At 39.1% G+C, this 15329-nt stretch overlaps 1 protein-coding gene across 10 annotated transcripts in view; it reads left to right on the plus strand.

Moving 5' to 3' along the window:
• Nucleotides 1–3192: 3192 nt before the first annotated feature.
• Nucleotides 3193–15329, plus strand: part of LOC124298944 (trinucleotide repeat-containing gene 6C protein) — a 47428-nt gene continuing 35291 nt past the window's right edge. For 3 of the 10 annotated variants that reach the window (XM_046751644.1, XM_046751648.1, XM_046751652.1), the window contains exons 1-6: nt 3194–3382; nt 10950–10999; nt 11170–11282; nt 11412–11592; nt 12101–14518; nt 14827–15182. In XM_046751644.1, coding sequence (XP_046607600.1) covers nt 11214–11282; nt 11412–11592; nt 12101–14518; nt 14827–15182 — 3024 coding nt within the window. In that variant the 5' untranslated portion in view covers nt 3194–3382; nt 10950–10999; nt 11170–11213. The other 7 variants (XM_046751649.1, XM_046751651.1, XM_046751650.1 and 4 more) reach the window with 6 other exon arrangements.

The following is a 15329-nucleotide window of genomic DNA, read 5'->3' on the forward strand; positions in this document are numbered from 1 at the left end:
AATTTTTTTTCTGAAAGATATAAAGAGAGAAATGTTAGGAAGGAAAAAGTAAAATTAGTTCAAAAATGGTGCATGGTAATCACGTCTCGCTTTACTGTAACGTCCGAGACTTTGACAAGTTTTTGTACTGAGCACGAGATGATCAAAAGATTAAAATGAAAGGTAATCGAAATTTCGGGTACTCGAAGTCGGGTTCGGGTCGGGTTTTTTGGCAAACCGGAAATCTTCGGGTAATCTAAAAACATCGGGTAATTTGAAAACTTCGGGTAATCCGAAATCTTCGAAAATCTCCGTTCACTTTAGAAATCCCGATATTTTTGGAGAAGCGAAAATAGATGCGAGCAAAATTTTCGGAAAACCCAACATTCTTGAGGAACTCGGGATTTTCAGGTACACGACCCGAAAAATTTCAGTACCCGCACACCTCTAGTGACCATCATTATGCAGCTGCAGCTGTCCAAAGGTTCTTAATAAAAATACTTGCATCTGCAGAAGGGACAATGAGAACTGCAGAAGGACTTTTCCAGGTAAAGCCGAACCACGTTAAAATTTTTAGCCGCCAATTCAACGATCTTTACGAGCTGCCGCTCAGGGTCAAGATAATGTGATTTCACACTTCCTACCAGGCAAGCGTTCTCATTGGTTTGCAAAGTTTAATCATCCAATCGGAATGCAATACGTTGTTCTCGTTTAATGTCAATTCTTTTAAAGAATTCGAAATTGGATGGCAACGCTGAAAACTTCTTAGGACAGAGGCAAATCTCCTCGCGAACTGCGGCGCCAAAGAGATAAAAGATTGCTGACAGCACTAAATGGGAGCTAATTTCTGCATTCGTTACATATTTACACCAGATGCCGGGATGATTACGATTTCGCATGTTTCTACGACGACTTGAATTATCCCAATTTGCGGAAAACTCCATAGGTGAGACATTAAATGATGAAAAATAAGCTGCGATGTGAAAAGGAATTAATATTAATAAAATGTAAATATTGACTTGCGAAAGTTCTCGTGTATGCTTCTTTCATATTCAATCTCCTCGTAAAAAAATTCATTTTCAGTTTCAGGTTATCCTCCATCGTCGAATAGTAATATTTCACCGTACACTTAATATTCGAAAATATTTACATCCAACAAGAATAAAGCATTGCATATTTTCATATAATTTCCAACTTTTCCCAAAGGTACCTGAACGCATACCTGGATGCGACGTCCTTTTTTCCCCCACCACCAAGAGGAAATTCTGTGTTCGCAACCTTTTTCAGGTCAAATTGGGCTCTCACTTCACCGTTATAATCGGCAATTATCACTACGAATTGTAGACGGAGGCCTCGACAAAGTCCGACATTTTACAATCGGGAGAGAAATTATAAAAATAACAAACTGATTATTTTCGATGAAAATTAATTATGAAATATTAATAACTTGCAATATCGTAATACGTCTGTTTTTAGAATTGCGTAGAGAGTGAAAACATGAAGAAAAGAAAAAAAAATTGTCGGTAAAGAGATTCCATACAGAGCTGGCGATAATTAAGTTTACCGTTAATTTGAAAAGTGCAACGTATATGAGTACGCACAAATTTTCCTCATTCGATTTTCTCGGAATTGTCTCGCGCCTTACTATTTACAGAGAAGTTTGTGCCGAATACAAACAAAATCTTTATACGTCACACAATAATTATGCCTTGCCTAAACTATAATGTATTATCTGATTCCTGGATGTTATTACACACATTTTTTACGCACGTGTATATTAAATATGGTAGGCATGCAGAATAATATAGCACTCGATTCTACTCTGGGAAATATGCGCTTTGCGTTGTAAAACATGATAATTGTTAGAAAAAACTTGTCACACGTACATACATATATACATGCATACATACTGGGGTGAGCCAAAAAAACTAACCTATCCAATCTTTGGTCTTAAAAGGACCTATTTACCGAGAAAAAAATTGAAAAAAAAAAAAATATACAACCGGATACGTTATATTTAGTCAGTTGATTATAATTTCATTCCCTCCCAGAGGGGTCGCAGATAATGACATGAAGTACTAAAAAATTTGGGAAAACTTCTGTTTTTGGAAATATATATTGCGAAGAAGAAGCGATTACCCATACGGGAAAACAAATTCCAATGCAATTTGCAGTTCAACGAGGAGCTGCCGAACGTTAGATGTGCCAGAATTGGACAAACTCCCGGGATTAATACCTAACTACAATTATGTTTCAATACTTACGAATAAACGATCGACTATCAAAGATCGGTATTGCGTTATCAAACATTCACAAGTTTGGACTCAAAAATAGTATTACTGAGTGTTTAAATAAAATAATAGAAAATGATGAGATGATCAAAAATTCTTCAACTTCGAGGAATCGAATCTGTATGAATACGCGGAAGATATAATCTCCTATAGTCATAATCGGATTCCTAGATCTCAAAAATACGTGAAACATATGTTGTCAAAATTCACCTGACTTACCCAAAAAGATTGAATTACTTTGAGACGCCATTTTGCGATTTTTGGCAGTTGCAGCACGGACACGCTTGACGTATCTATGAAGCCTTGGCAGTTAAGTTCAAGTGGTTAATAATGACTCAACTATTGACAATCGAGCGTCAACAACCCAGTTATCCAACATCAACAACGTGCTGACAAACAATTACGAACACGTCCAATATCCAAAAATTATATCCGTCTTGGAATTTCGTCCCTGATTGGACAAATATTTAAACAGTGAAATGAAAGGAAAGAATTTATCTACATCACTGATACAGATACGTATGTATATACTGACTGCGATGCGTATGTCAACACGTACCCAGCGTAGTCTCATTGGAAGCACGGAAAGCTAGATTTTTTTTGGAACCCGCGTATGCTGTCGCCTGTGCATAACGGCCGCAAGTTCCATGTAAATTGAAATTTTTAAATATTAATTCCGGACGTCGTTTGGTCTGGTTCATTTGTTTCGTAAATAAAACAGCAGCGATACCGCCACAGAAGCTAGAAATTTCCGTGACGAAAGTAGGGTAGAAAATTTTGCCAAGAGGTGGCGCCACAAGGAGACTCGAACTGAGGACAGAATTTTTCGGCGTTCGGCTATCCGTTAGATACACATAGCACAATGCTCTAGAAGCTGTTTGCTCAATGGCTGATCGAGCTTCGGTGTATTCTCAGCAGCCAGCTCGTCGCGACGCGTAACGGTAACCTTTTGTAACTCCGTGGTCTCCGTGCAGTGAAGAGCAATGGAGGCTCATTTCCAATAAAATTCCGTGGCTGTACGTAATGTGTTATTGAGCGTGTGAAAAGTGAAGATTTCCGTGTGATAGTGATACTTTTTTCGACCGTGAACGCCAGTGAACACATTGCCGTAGGTAAGATACGAAATTATACGCCTTATTCAACCCTTCGAGACGGAAATACTTTAGCCTTAGTAAAAAATATAAATATAACCTATATATCTATTCTCTTTCAACACGTACCCGCAGGCATATATATATATATATATATATATATACACATATATATATATATATGTATGTATGTATACGCACAATACATGTATACGTGTATATGTATGTCGCAGTACCTCGACGCAGCTATATGTGTTGTATACTCCCTTTCGTATTCATCTACATACGTATGTATGCGTTTACGTGATACACATAGGCCCGTACGTACGCGACAGATAGATAGATAATAGGTAGGTAGGTAGATAATTAGATAGGGATACCAACATACGTGTGAAACGGATTTATACGTGAGCTTGGTTTTCTGCGCTGAGAGCGAGTGGTTTGCTTGCTCCCTGCTGCTAACGCTGCTTGAATATTAATATGTATGTGTATTGTATGTATATCCGTGAATACATTGATAACCAGTAGGAAGAAGGCAAGAAGCACGATGTGACCGAGCGTATGGCGTTGAAAATCTCAATAGCTCCAGAACGAACCAGGCTCTGCTGCACCTTCTGCCATTAATTCAGATTTAAGCAAATTTGCCTACCTGCTCGCTAAAAGACCGACGGCAAAAGTCGTCTCGTCTGTCGACTTAGGTACGATATTATATTGTTTAGAAGGGACGAGTTCTTTTTTTTTTTTATTCTTTTCTTTTCTTTTATATTTATTTTTACACGCTACACGTCGTATACTAGATGCCTACAATATTGATTGCCTTACAATTCTCGTACGAATGGCAACGCGCGCGTTGCTGAACCTTCAAGCTTTTCATTCTGTTATTATTAACTCGTACACAATTAATACCGATAAATATTGTCGATTAATCATACACCTCGCCGAGCGATGACCGGTTCGTTAAATTCCCTTTCCAAAAGTCGCTTATCTTTTTAGTCGTATTGTGATTATTTTCCGCGCGCGGAACGACACGCAATACTTACTTACTTACTTACTTGCTGCTTAATTTAAGGTAAGAGGAGGATTTAGAGCAGAAATCCGACTTTGAGGTAGTATACACTACACGACGTCGTGATTTAAGAGAGTAGAAGTTCGTAAAGTTAACGTGACGATTCATTTTTAGGAAAAAATCGTTATTTCGCAACCGTATAACAACGTCTGAAATTGAGTAATCTATTTTTAAAAAGCAAAGTGTATTCAGAATTTCGAAAATTAAAATACTTTGAAGTCTGATGTAAATTTTCAAAACAATGATTTTTGTTTTTATACATCTTTACGTTAACTTTAATTCAATTTCAATCTCTTAGTGATTTCTATTCACGAAATTTTTACCTCGTGTATTCTGCTACCCCGAGTAGGATGTAGTATCATCGCTGTTGTTCAATCAAGATTTTCTCAATCCAACGGTATGTTTATATCTATGCTGAAAAGAAAAAACTGTATTATAGAACATCGCGTAATCACTCGTATCACATATTATTTAATCGGTAATTCGTTTTTTTTTTTCTTCTCTTTACCACCCATACGTTATAGTTACACAGTTACGAACAACCGCGACATGTTCAACCAACAGATACTCAGGGTAGATACATACAAACATGCATACGTGCATAGAGACACCGTTGATGGCTAGTAACAAAATCTACTGTGCTTGTCTTTATCTAATCTATTCATCATATTCACATGTCATTGTACTTTGATCGCGTCGCTTATATATATATATATATATATGTACAGTAGTGACAACAATCATTGGGTAAAAGAAACTAACCGAATTACGTTCATCATTATTTAGCCAACTGATAACTGGGTCAGAATGAAACAGGTCAGCAGATATACTAATTGTTAATAAAATTTTACACCGGATAATCGTCGCAGTTACATTTCTTCCGGAATGTTAACAAACAAGTAAGAGATTCCTATCGTTCATTTTCTATTCATTTCTTTCTTTTTTTTTTTCCTTCCATAATTAAACACGCAGCAGTTGTACCAGTACCCACACAATTATTAATTGCTTTTAACATTATTGAATACTTGGAAAATCGTCGCGCTCAAAATCGATTCGGTATAAAATTTTAATTAATGCACTTTACTTTGCGATTGGTACGCAATTTTCCTTACTTATGCAAAGATATTCTTGGCGGTAAAGTTTGGAATGTATGTATTTCTAGTATGCGTTTATTTTCCTCTTTCTTACTTTCTTCTCGCCCTCATCCACACGTTTTTTTTTTCTTTTTTGTTTCGCCAAATAAGATTGGAAAAATTTGCTACCAGTCTACCAGCGCCGAGTACGGGGTAAACATTTTCGTTCAGGGTTTTGTTACAAGCTTATGCTGTATGGTTGAAATAAAACCGAATGGCTAATGAGAGTTTTGTATGGCAGGGGGATCAGAGTAGGAGTCAGAGAGCAACGGCCCCGCGAACAACTTATATACGTAATGAAATACTTGTAACAGTATTTAAAAATATACGCGATTCCCTCCCGCCTGCAGTTTCTCCTAATTTTTTTTTTTTTTTTTTTTTCGACCTTTATTATTTCCTCCGCGCCGTACCTTTAATACGTGTGCAAAATAGAACGTGTTAATAAATCTCCTCTCATGGTTTTGCGAATTACATAACGATGTAAGTTACATCTACGATAAATTCATCGATATCTAAATAACAAACAAAGAATTTCTTCTCAATCGAGGGATAATACGATTTTTCATCATCGTTCGAAAAACTTCTCTTCACAGATATTTAATAACTTTGGTGTTTATATTTGAATAAGATTACGGTAATCGGCGTTTAGATCCGAAGGAAAACTGTGTGTGAAAGAAAAAAAAAAAAAAACCGGTATCGCGTTACTCGTGAAGTATTCGCCCAAGTGTAGTAAAACAAATAATTAATAAATTAATAAATTAATAAATACTATCGAACGTCGAGTTTATTTCACATAGCATTGGTTCCTTATTTTCTAATAAATCCTCCACGTCTGTGACTCCGTGTCTTATAAAAAATCCGTATTTTTAGTGGTGACTCGTCGACGACGAGATCCAACAAACTGTCTGTCGAATTCGTAAGAGAACCCGCGAATTCCCCACTTGGTCCACCTTATTCTTCGACGTCGTTGTGTTGTTGCTGTTATAATACATTGCACGTGCTTACGTTATACGTAAGAATGCTTATAATTACCGAACGGTAGGCAGGCAGGCAGACAGACAGGAATTATTACCGCTAGATGATGGTTCGAACCATTAATTTTCTTCGCAGATTCTGTATCTAGATATACGTACATATACAAACACAGTGAAATTAACGATTGTTCGTTTATGGGTGCGTAATATAACCATATAGAAATTGAAAAACTCGCTACATAGCGTCCCCTCACAGAGGTACGGCGACGGTATTACATTGGTAAAAACCCGCCAGTGGACGCTTCATCCTTGCTCGATCGATCGGATAACGCGTTGTTTCTTATTCAATGTTATGTTCTCTGACTTTTTATCCGAAACGGTTATTAGTCCCATGAGGAGGGAAAGAAAGAAAAAAAAAAGAAAAAAAATAGATAAAAATGGAAGAAAAAATAATAACCACGACAGCCACAAACACGCGCTTAGCACATGAAACAGTAATTCAAAGCGCTGCAGGCAAGGAGCGTATTAAATTTTCCCAAAAACGCGATACGTGTACGTACCTACAGGTTACACATGTTCACGTGTGTATTTATTTCTTTTATCTTGTTTTATTTCTATTTTCTCGACAAAATTTAGAAACATTTCCCCGATTTCACGGATAACGACAATTTCGTCACATCGTCTGCCTCTGTGTCTACACACTCGTCTTATTTACGTTCGTATTTCCCGCGCTGCTGTTACCGCCGCCCCCCCTTACAGTTTCCAAATATTTTTCGCTACGTTTTACCGCGAACTAGGTACCCTTATACCCACCCACCTCTGTACTAAAAATTTTACCATCTCTAATCCAACTGCCTGCCTGCCTCCTTGCTGTTGTAAAAACCACTGTGCTTCTGAGTTTGTAAGTTCCGTTTCCTTTTCTTTTATTATCATTCATCTCCGGCGAATCCCTATTTCTTTCACCGAATGTTAGGTATAACAATCTACGATCTCGACTATATGACACATCGTTTTATGCTATAGATATCTACACGGTGTTGTAATAAATATTGCTCAGGAATAAAATAGCTTCGCCACAGGGGCGGGAGGGGAATGTGTTCGCTCGTCGGGCCGAAAGGAGAGGTCGAGAGGGGCGGCAAGGGGGCTGGGGGGGGGGGGGGAGGTGGGGGGCGACCTTGCCCCGTGCGGCAACTGCTTGTTGCCAAGCTACTCGGTATGTATAGCGTGAAACTGTATTTACGAATGTACATGAATACGTATAGTATACATACGTAGGTACGTACGTACCACTCGTATCTACACCCGTAGTCACTCTGTGCATGCGTGCTGTATAGCTACGTTCATACGGACGTATTAACAAGAATTATGCAGGGTTAGACAGACGTATGTGTTTGGCACATGGAAATTTGGTGTGTAATTACATATATTTAACCCTCGATTTTTACCTCTGCTCTTTATACCTATGGCGTATGCTTTTGTAGCGACTCGGCTTATACCATACCTACGTAGTATTTCTATGCTTTTGAACGTATAGGCAGTGTGTCTATGTGTTCCGTTCGTAAGTAAGCGACGCCGAGGTATCTTGTTTCGAAGTGTAGGCGTCGCGGATCTAGGTTCTCTAGATGACAAATTTTTTCCACAGCCATCTAGAGATGCGGTGGAGCGCCCGCTCGTTGCCGCTCGGTGCAGGCAGTGAGGAAGTCTCTTCGAACATGAACTATGCACAACCATTGAAAACGTAGCGCGCGCTGTTTGAAAAACTCGAGGAGAGACTTGCTTCGATGAAAATCGAACGCTTCGCTAATTCCCACGTTTTAAATTGAATTTAAATTTAATACCATTCGAATAGTGGAATCGTAGTAACAATAGATGGAAAAACGATCGTTCCACGTTGTGGATTATAGGGAGATATAAGTATGTACTTTGTTGCTTCGGAAGTATCATAGGGGTTGTGCCGGGTCGAAATTGACCTATTTCAAATGCTTTCAAAGTCAATTTATATCGCTTTCACTGCATGCATGTGCTTGTACGTGTACCTGTATAACTACACGTATTGTACCTAAACTCGTGCTATACCTGTGATGTAGGATTAATATTTTTGTCCTCGTAACTTGAATGTACATAAATCTTTGTTAGCGATATTAAACTCGCGGTTGAAAATGATGTGGCTTGTGTAAAATTAGATTACACGCTCGATTATCTCTCTCTGTTATATCAACATCGGTGGTATCCGGCGGTTTCAGATGATAAGTACTGTTGAGGTTAGAATTCGGCCATTTTGCTCTATTATGCAACCTTTTGTCCTATTTCCATCGACAGTATAGAAAGTATTAGAATATTTTTCGAACCTAAGTTGAAACGAACGCGTACCTACGTAGTTACCGACATGTACTGCCGCTGCCCCCCTTTCTCCCCCGCCGCCCCTTTGACTTTGCCTTCTCTCTCTATCTCGTTCGCTCTTATTCCCCCGTGAACAGAAGCAACGACGAATCATTACCAATCGACGTTTACAGATGAATTTTAGCCGCGTTTGCGCCTGTGTTCGTCAACGACAAACGATTCGCCATTTAAAACTAGTTATATATATACTCGTTAAAATTAGTTATATATGTATATATATATATATATATATATTTATTTATATACGCATGCAACAATCGCTGTGCGTTTATCGTTTTGCCAATCGAGTATTATAAAACCTGTGAATCTTTCGACTGGCGCGTTTCTGGGGACGTTCCGTATACCTAAGAGGCAAGGAACTAAAATAGCCCCGCCCGCGACCTATGGAGTTGGAGAAAGAGAGAGATAGAACGACTGCCCGAAGAAGGGAGGGCGGTCGAGGGAACCTCGAGAGAGAGAGAGTGAGCGCGACCGTGAAGGGGGGGGACGATGTATCGGAGAACGATGCGTTGAAGAGAGAGAGGGAGACAACGATGTCAAAGTAGAAGGGGAGACGCGCGCCACAGGGAACGGCGTTCGCCCGACTAGTTTCTGCTCGCCACGTATCTGGCAGATCAATAATTTCTGATCTCTCTCTAACCCACAATAAAGTTGAAATAAAATAAAATAAACACAACAAATGATAATTAACAACAAATCATCGAGAAAAATAAACAAAACCGCAATATTACGTGTAATATAAACTCGGGTAATAATTTCTAATGTGTATTTACGTACGATAATAACAATCATCAAAAGTTATAATGCACGGGCAGTATTATTATCATTATTATTAAATAATAAAATTTAAAGAAAAACCAGAGAGAGAGAGAGAGAGAGAGAGATAGACAAAATCAAGTACCAAACGAACGAAGAGTAACAAGAACAAGTATACGTACAACGAGGTGAGAGAATGAGAAAAGTAAGGAAAAAAAACGAAGACATAATAAAATAAAGTATTTTTTAACGCGCAACGTTGTGATAGAGGGAAGGAAAGAGTGAGAAAGAGAGTGGAGAATACACATGTTTTTAGAAAGAACGCGAAGAAGAGAAAATCCAATGGTTCTTTCAGTAGAGGAGTAACAACGTTGCCGTTGTGTCGTTGTCGTTGCCGCCGCAAGCCCGTTCGTCGTTGACGCGATATTATGTCGAGAGTTGGTAGTGAATCCGTGTTGTCTGTGGATGTGGTAGCGATTGTAGCGATTAGTGCTGCTGCCTGTTGGAGGGAAGAGGTTCGTTCCCGGGAATAGCTCGCACTCTTTGCGAGTACGCCGCTATTCCGCACTAGCGAGATAGCTCTTAAAACTTTCTGTTCTTTGGGCCCGACGACAAATTGTACAGTAAGTGTCGCTGCCGCTCCACCGTGGCTGATAAATCGTTCGTTATCTATCTGTTTATTTACTTCGAACTGTTCGTTGAAAATTTTTAGTTCAACGAATATATCGTATATTTACCTAGTGAGTACCGCTGCTCGTTATGTATGCCGAGCATTTTCAACAGCCCCGCGCGTCTAGCGACCTCCTCAAATACTTTACACTATACCTGGGCGTACGTCATCGTATGTTGCTTTTCTACGTTTTCAAATTGTTATCTAACCTTTGCTGTGGCTGGTAACGATCTGCGCCGAGTATAACTCTCTTGTCGTGAAATGCCCCTTTTTCAGTTTACAGTTGCTCGATTTACTCGCTAAACGAATCATTCGCACCAACTTTGAATATTACCCGTTGCGCACGACAAATCTCTTCTTAGTTTCAACCTTTCGACTTATCCACCGGTTATTTTCCTAGGAATTTTTGGCGATGAGATTTCTTCGACAAATCTAGTAGCTTTAAACCGTCGCGACGATCCTACAGATTTTATTATTGGTTTTATATTTTACTTTATAATCGATATTTTATAAGGGTCCCAAAACTCTTCGTCGACTCTGGTTTCATAGTTCAATAGATTTTACACGTTGTTTTATCTTATCGTTACAGATCTCTACTGGTATGGAGCTAGGAGCGCACTGATAGTGATAGTCTACGAGGTGAGAACATTGTTTTTGAAAATATCGGTACGGCTTAGGATGTAATTATTCCGACAATGATCACGGCCGCTTGTTAATCTTAGAAAAATTATCGCCAGTTACATTGTTACGCGAAGAACCATTTGCTCAGCATAGAATTAAGATGAGATTATTTTTTCTTCTTCATACAGATCTTGGTTTCTATGCATCGCCTGCCAAAGAAGAACTGAGCCCAATGTTTCCACACAATTCTAGTTCACATGAGATTTCTACTGAAACAAATGCCTTCGTACAAAATTCCAAGGTGAGCTTACCACACGACTTGTGCATAACGTGCAAGCTTCTGATTTGTATCCGGATTCCGTATTGATTCTGTATTGAAAATATGAATTTCACAACTCAACTTTTTCATCTACGTTGTTATTGTTTACAGGGGGATGTAGTATTATTAATGGCAAGTTGTCCGAGTGGGGTGGAGGAAGGGAGAAGACCAGATAGCGTTAGGTCCTGTGATATCAAATCCGCAAACAACAGTACTATGGCACGACCTACCAGCCACCCCGTCGCCACCACCACCACCAATGACTTCATAACCGTCCTGCCACGCCAATCTGGTAAGTAATTTGTCCTCGCCATTTTCTTCGAATCACGAGTTTTCATCCAGTCCTCGATAATTATTATCGTCGTATTACTTCACTGTATTTTAACGTGAATTAGATAATTGCGCGATCCAGTCGCGAGTCGAGAGAAAACTCTTGGGCTCTATTATACGATTGAGGAGTGTTAGTTAGCGAACAAATCAATACTAGCTAGGTCACTGGCTTATCTTAATATTTGTGAGGACAAATTTGAAAGAGTCAAATGTTTTGTAGATCGACAGTTTATTTTATCATTACGTATCGAAAAGAAATGGTGCATACATGAAAAATTGTAAACCTGGTGAACTAGAAAAAGTCAGGGATTTGTGTAACATAAAAATCGCAGCAACCTTGATTTCTGTAGGATGATTGATTGGCTGGGAAGAAGTGTAGATAGTTTACGGATAATTAGGGTCTTACTTTTAGTAGATGAGACATTTGCTGAGAAGGTATATAGAATCCTCTTATTTTCCCACAATTTCAGGTGAGCTTGGCTCAGCGGCTGAAGGCAAGGCCTGCCAGTCAGTGGCGTCAGCAATCACAAAAAATCCAGCAAATCACCTTCTAATCTACGATAATAATAAAATAAATAACCACAACAATGCAGAACATAATCATCACAAATACAGAAAGCAAAACAAACCGGGTTCGCCTGGGCAGCTGGGAAGCTCCGCCGATAACTCTAAGTCTATTTCTAAGCTCTTAAGTGATAATAAGGATAGCTTTAGTGATCTAAGCATTAGGGTACTACAACTAAGTCTAAAGTTAAAGGTGACAAGGGGCGAAGTACGTCAATCTGCGGGGGAGCCTAGCCTAGTTAGGATACCCAAGTCTGATTGCCCCCCGTGGCTGTCGCACGAATCGTCCGTTGTCGAGAATTACTCCTTACTAGGGTCCCGCCTTGATAAGGGCGAAAACAATAACCTTAAGGCTAATCTTAGGTTCATAAGTAATAATAATTACTCCAAATCTGTGATATTGCTCAGCTCAACCCGCGACGGAGATTACTATCTGCTCTCCGAAAGCGGCGGTGTCAGAGAAGACACAGCTCTCGAAAATTTTCGATTGAAAAATAATTCTTCAAGCCGATGGGAAAGTGTGAAATTACTAGCTGTTAAGTACTCTCCTGTTACCAAGCATGATGGAGCGTGCAGAAAATTGACCCAAAATGATCTTCAAAATGTTAAACTTGTGATCTTATACTCAGATGGCCGTCTGTTTTACGAAGATCATCGTCTCCAGGATTCTCAAAATGATCTTGACGTTCTAGATATTTGGTTCAATCGACCAAACTTTGTCACAAAACTCTTAAAACTGCATTTTGACAATACCGCTACATTAGAGTTGTTGTCCCTCGCACAAGCTCAGAATTTCGCCACCTGTTCTTCCAATTCGCTTATCGTTTCGACAAACGAATCCACCTCTCTGCTGCGATCTTTGACCGATGAAAACCTTACGAAAGTTGAACCTTCTCGACACGCTACTGTGAACGAGCTGATGCAACGCATATGTGTTCCATTAATGATAGAATGTAAGGTTTATGTTAACGGTAGTAATAATAACAATATTGTTATTGGAGAAGAAATGAATATTAATAACAATAATCCAGATGTTATCGAAGACATTGTTAACGTCGCTGTGTGCTACAAGACTAGTTGTACTATGACTACTAATTATAGGCTAGGGTTTCAAAATGATGGTATTAGCTATACCCAAGCAACAATGTTTACTGTTGGTGCTCTTTCATTTCAGGATAACAATAAGTCTAACAAGCCTCTACACGCTAGCTTTAAGGATGATAATTATCAAGTGTCTGCTAAGATCGACGATAAGTTTAACTTTAACCTTAAGTCTGTATCTAAGTCTACGCTAAGTGTTAGGTTTAGTGATAAGTCTGAAACGTCTCACGCTACTCGACTAAACAAATCTGACGAAAAAATGCACGTTCTGTCGGCTGTTAACATTCCTACACTGACTACCTGCGAGCCTACGATGACGCTTAAATGCCAACCAGCCACCGTCGCATCCCAAACTAACACTGTACCTGCCTCTCAAGTGGAGAAACACTCAAAAGTTGATGATAAAACTGTACTGTTGAAATCAAGTTACCTTAAATATGACCACGAATCAACTACAAGTAATAGAAATTCATCAAACCATGACCAAAATGCTAATGACTTCGTCTCCCTTAACGAGGAATCTTACGAAAACGACATTGGTTTTTCAAACACATTGAAGAACGATGAACATGATAACGATAATGAAGATTATGATGATGACGATGATGATGACAACGACGACGATATCACACCCAAGAATATCTTACAATCTGAAAAATATTACCAGATGACATCATTCCACGATGGCTGTGCTGCCCGTAACGATGACAATTGCAACGATAATGGCAAACGGTTAAACACCAACAGACCGACCTCAAATATCCAAAAAACGATAGAGTTGTTTGCAATAGTGCGTGACCTGCTCTCTAGGTATCAAAAAGTTTACAAAAGCGACTTAGCGCAAAGTGAAATTATCTGTAAACAACTACAAAAAGCGCTGCAAAGTTTATTCAATCGTCCATATTCTTGCAACAAAATGTATCAATCTTCACTGGAATACAAAAAAAGGTGGGGAATACCGATAATCTCTGGTCTGGCCGGGGGTGGAGAAAGTTCACTAAACACCGGAACTGCCACCAGCTGGGGATCAGCACCACCTGCGGCGCCTAACAACAACAACAACAACGCCGCCCAATCCGGTTGGGGTGGAACACCAGGAAATCCACCCGTAGGCACTGGACCACCAAACAACTGGGGTGGTAATAACGTGAATCGACCAGTCACCGCAAATCCCAATCAGAATCAGAATCAAGGACCCAGTGGCCAGAACATCCCAGGTGAGGGTAAGACATCAAGTATCGGCGTTATTATTTTTGACATTTTTCGCGAAATTTTGATTCTTCCTGATATATTGTTTGATTTTGTTACAAGTTTCTTTTCTCTTTTATTATTAGCTTTATTGTTATCCATGTATTTTTTTTTTTTACATTCGACATTGAGAAACCGTAAATATTTGCGACTATCATTAGTCTCTGCAATTTGACACACTGATTTGAATCAAATCCTAGATCTAATTATTTATAATATTAATGATTAATCTTAATGTCATATAGCCCCAACAGTGTAACGTAATCTATTTCTTTGACATCAGGTAATGTGAACAAAGTAACCAATCCGAACCAATCTCAAAATCCGCAATCTGGACCAACAACATCTCAGTCAACTAACGCAACGTCAGGGAATCAGAATAACGGACAGTGGCCTCAGGGAAAATCCAGCAATCCTGGTGGATCTGGCCAGAGTCAATCTTCTCAGAATAACAACAACCCGTCTCAACAATCCACGCAGCCAGGAAGTAGCGCTAATAACAATCCGACTAATAGTGCAACATCTTCGACTGTAAACAACGCGACAACAGCTGTTGCCAACAATCCTTCATCAAAGCAACAACTAGAACAATTGAACACCATGCGAGAAGCCTTATTCAGTCAAGACGGCTGGGGTTCTGTTAGTATTTAAACGAAAATATTTGATAAGATTTTATCATTCCGTTTTAAGCACTGTCTGCAACCTAGTTGCGTATGTGTTTGTTTTTCCTTGCAATAGATACGTTTTGTCAATATTAATCGACAGTTTTTAAAAGAAAGCTTATTC

This window comes from Neodiprion virginianus, chromosome 2, assembly GCF_021901495.1.
Source record: "Neodiprion virginianus isolate iyNeoVirg1 chromosome 2, iyNeoVirg1.1, whole genome shotgun sequence".
Taxonomy (NCBI): domain Eukaryota; kingdom Metazoa; phylum Arthropoda; class Insecta; order Hymenoptera; family Diprionidae; genus Neodiprion; species Neodiprion virginianus.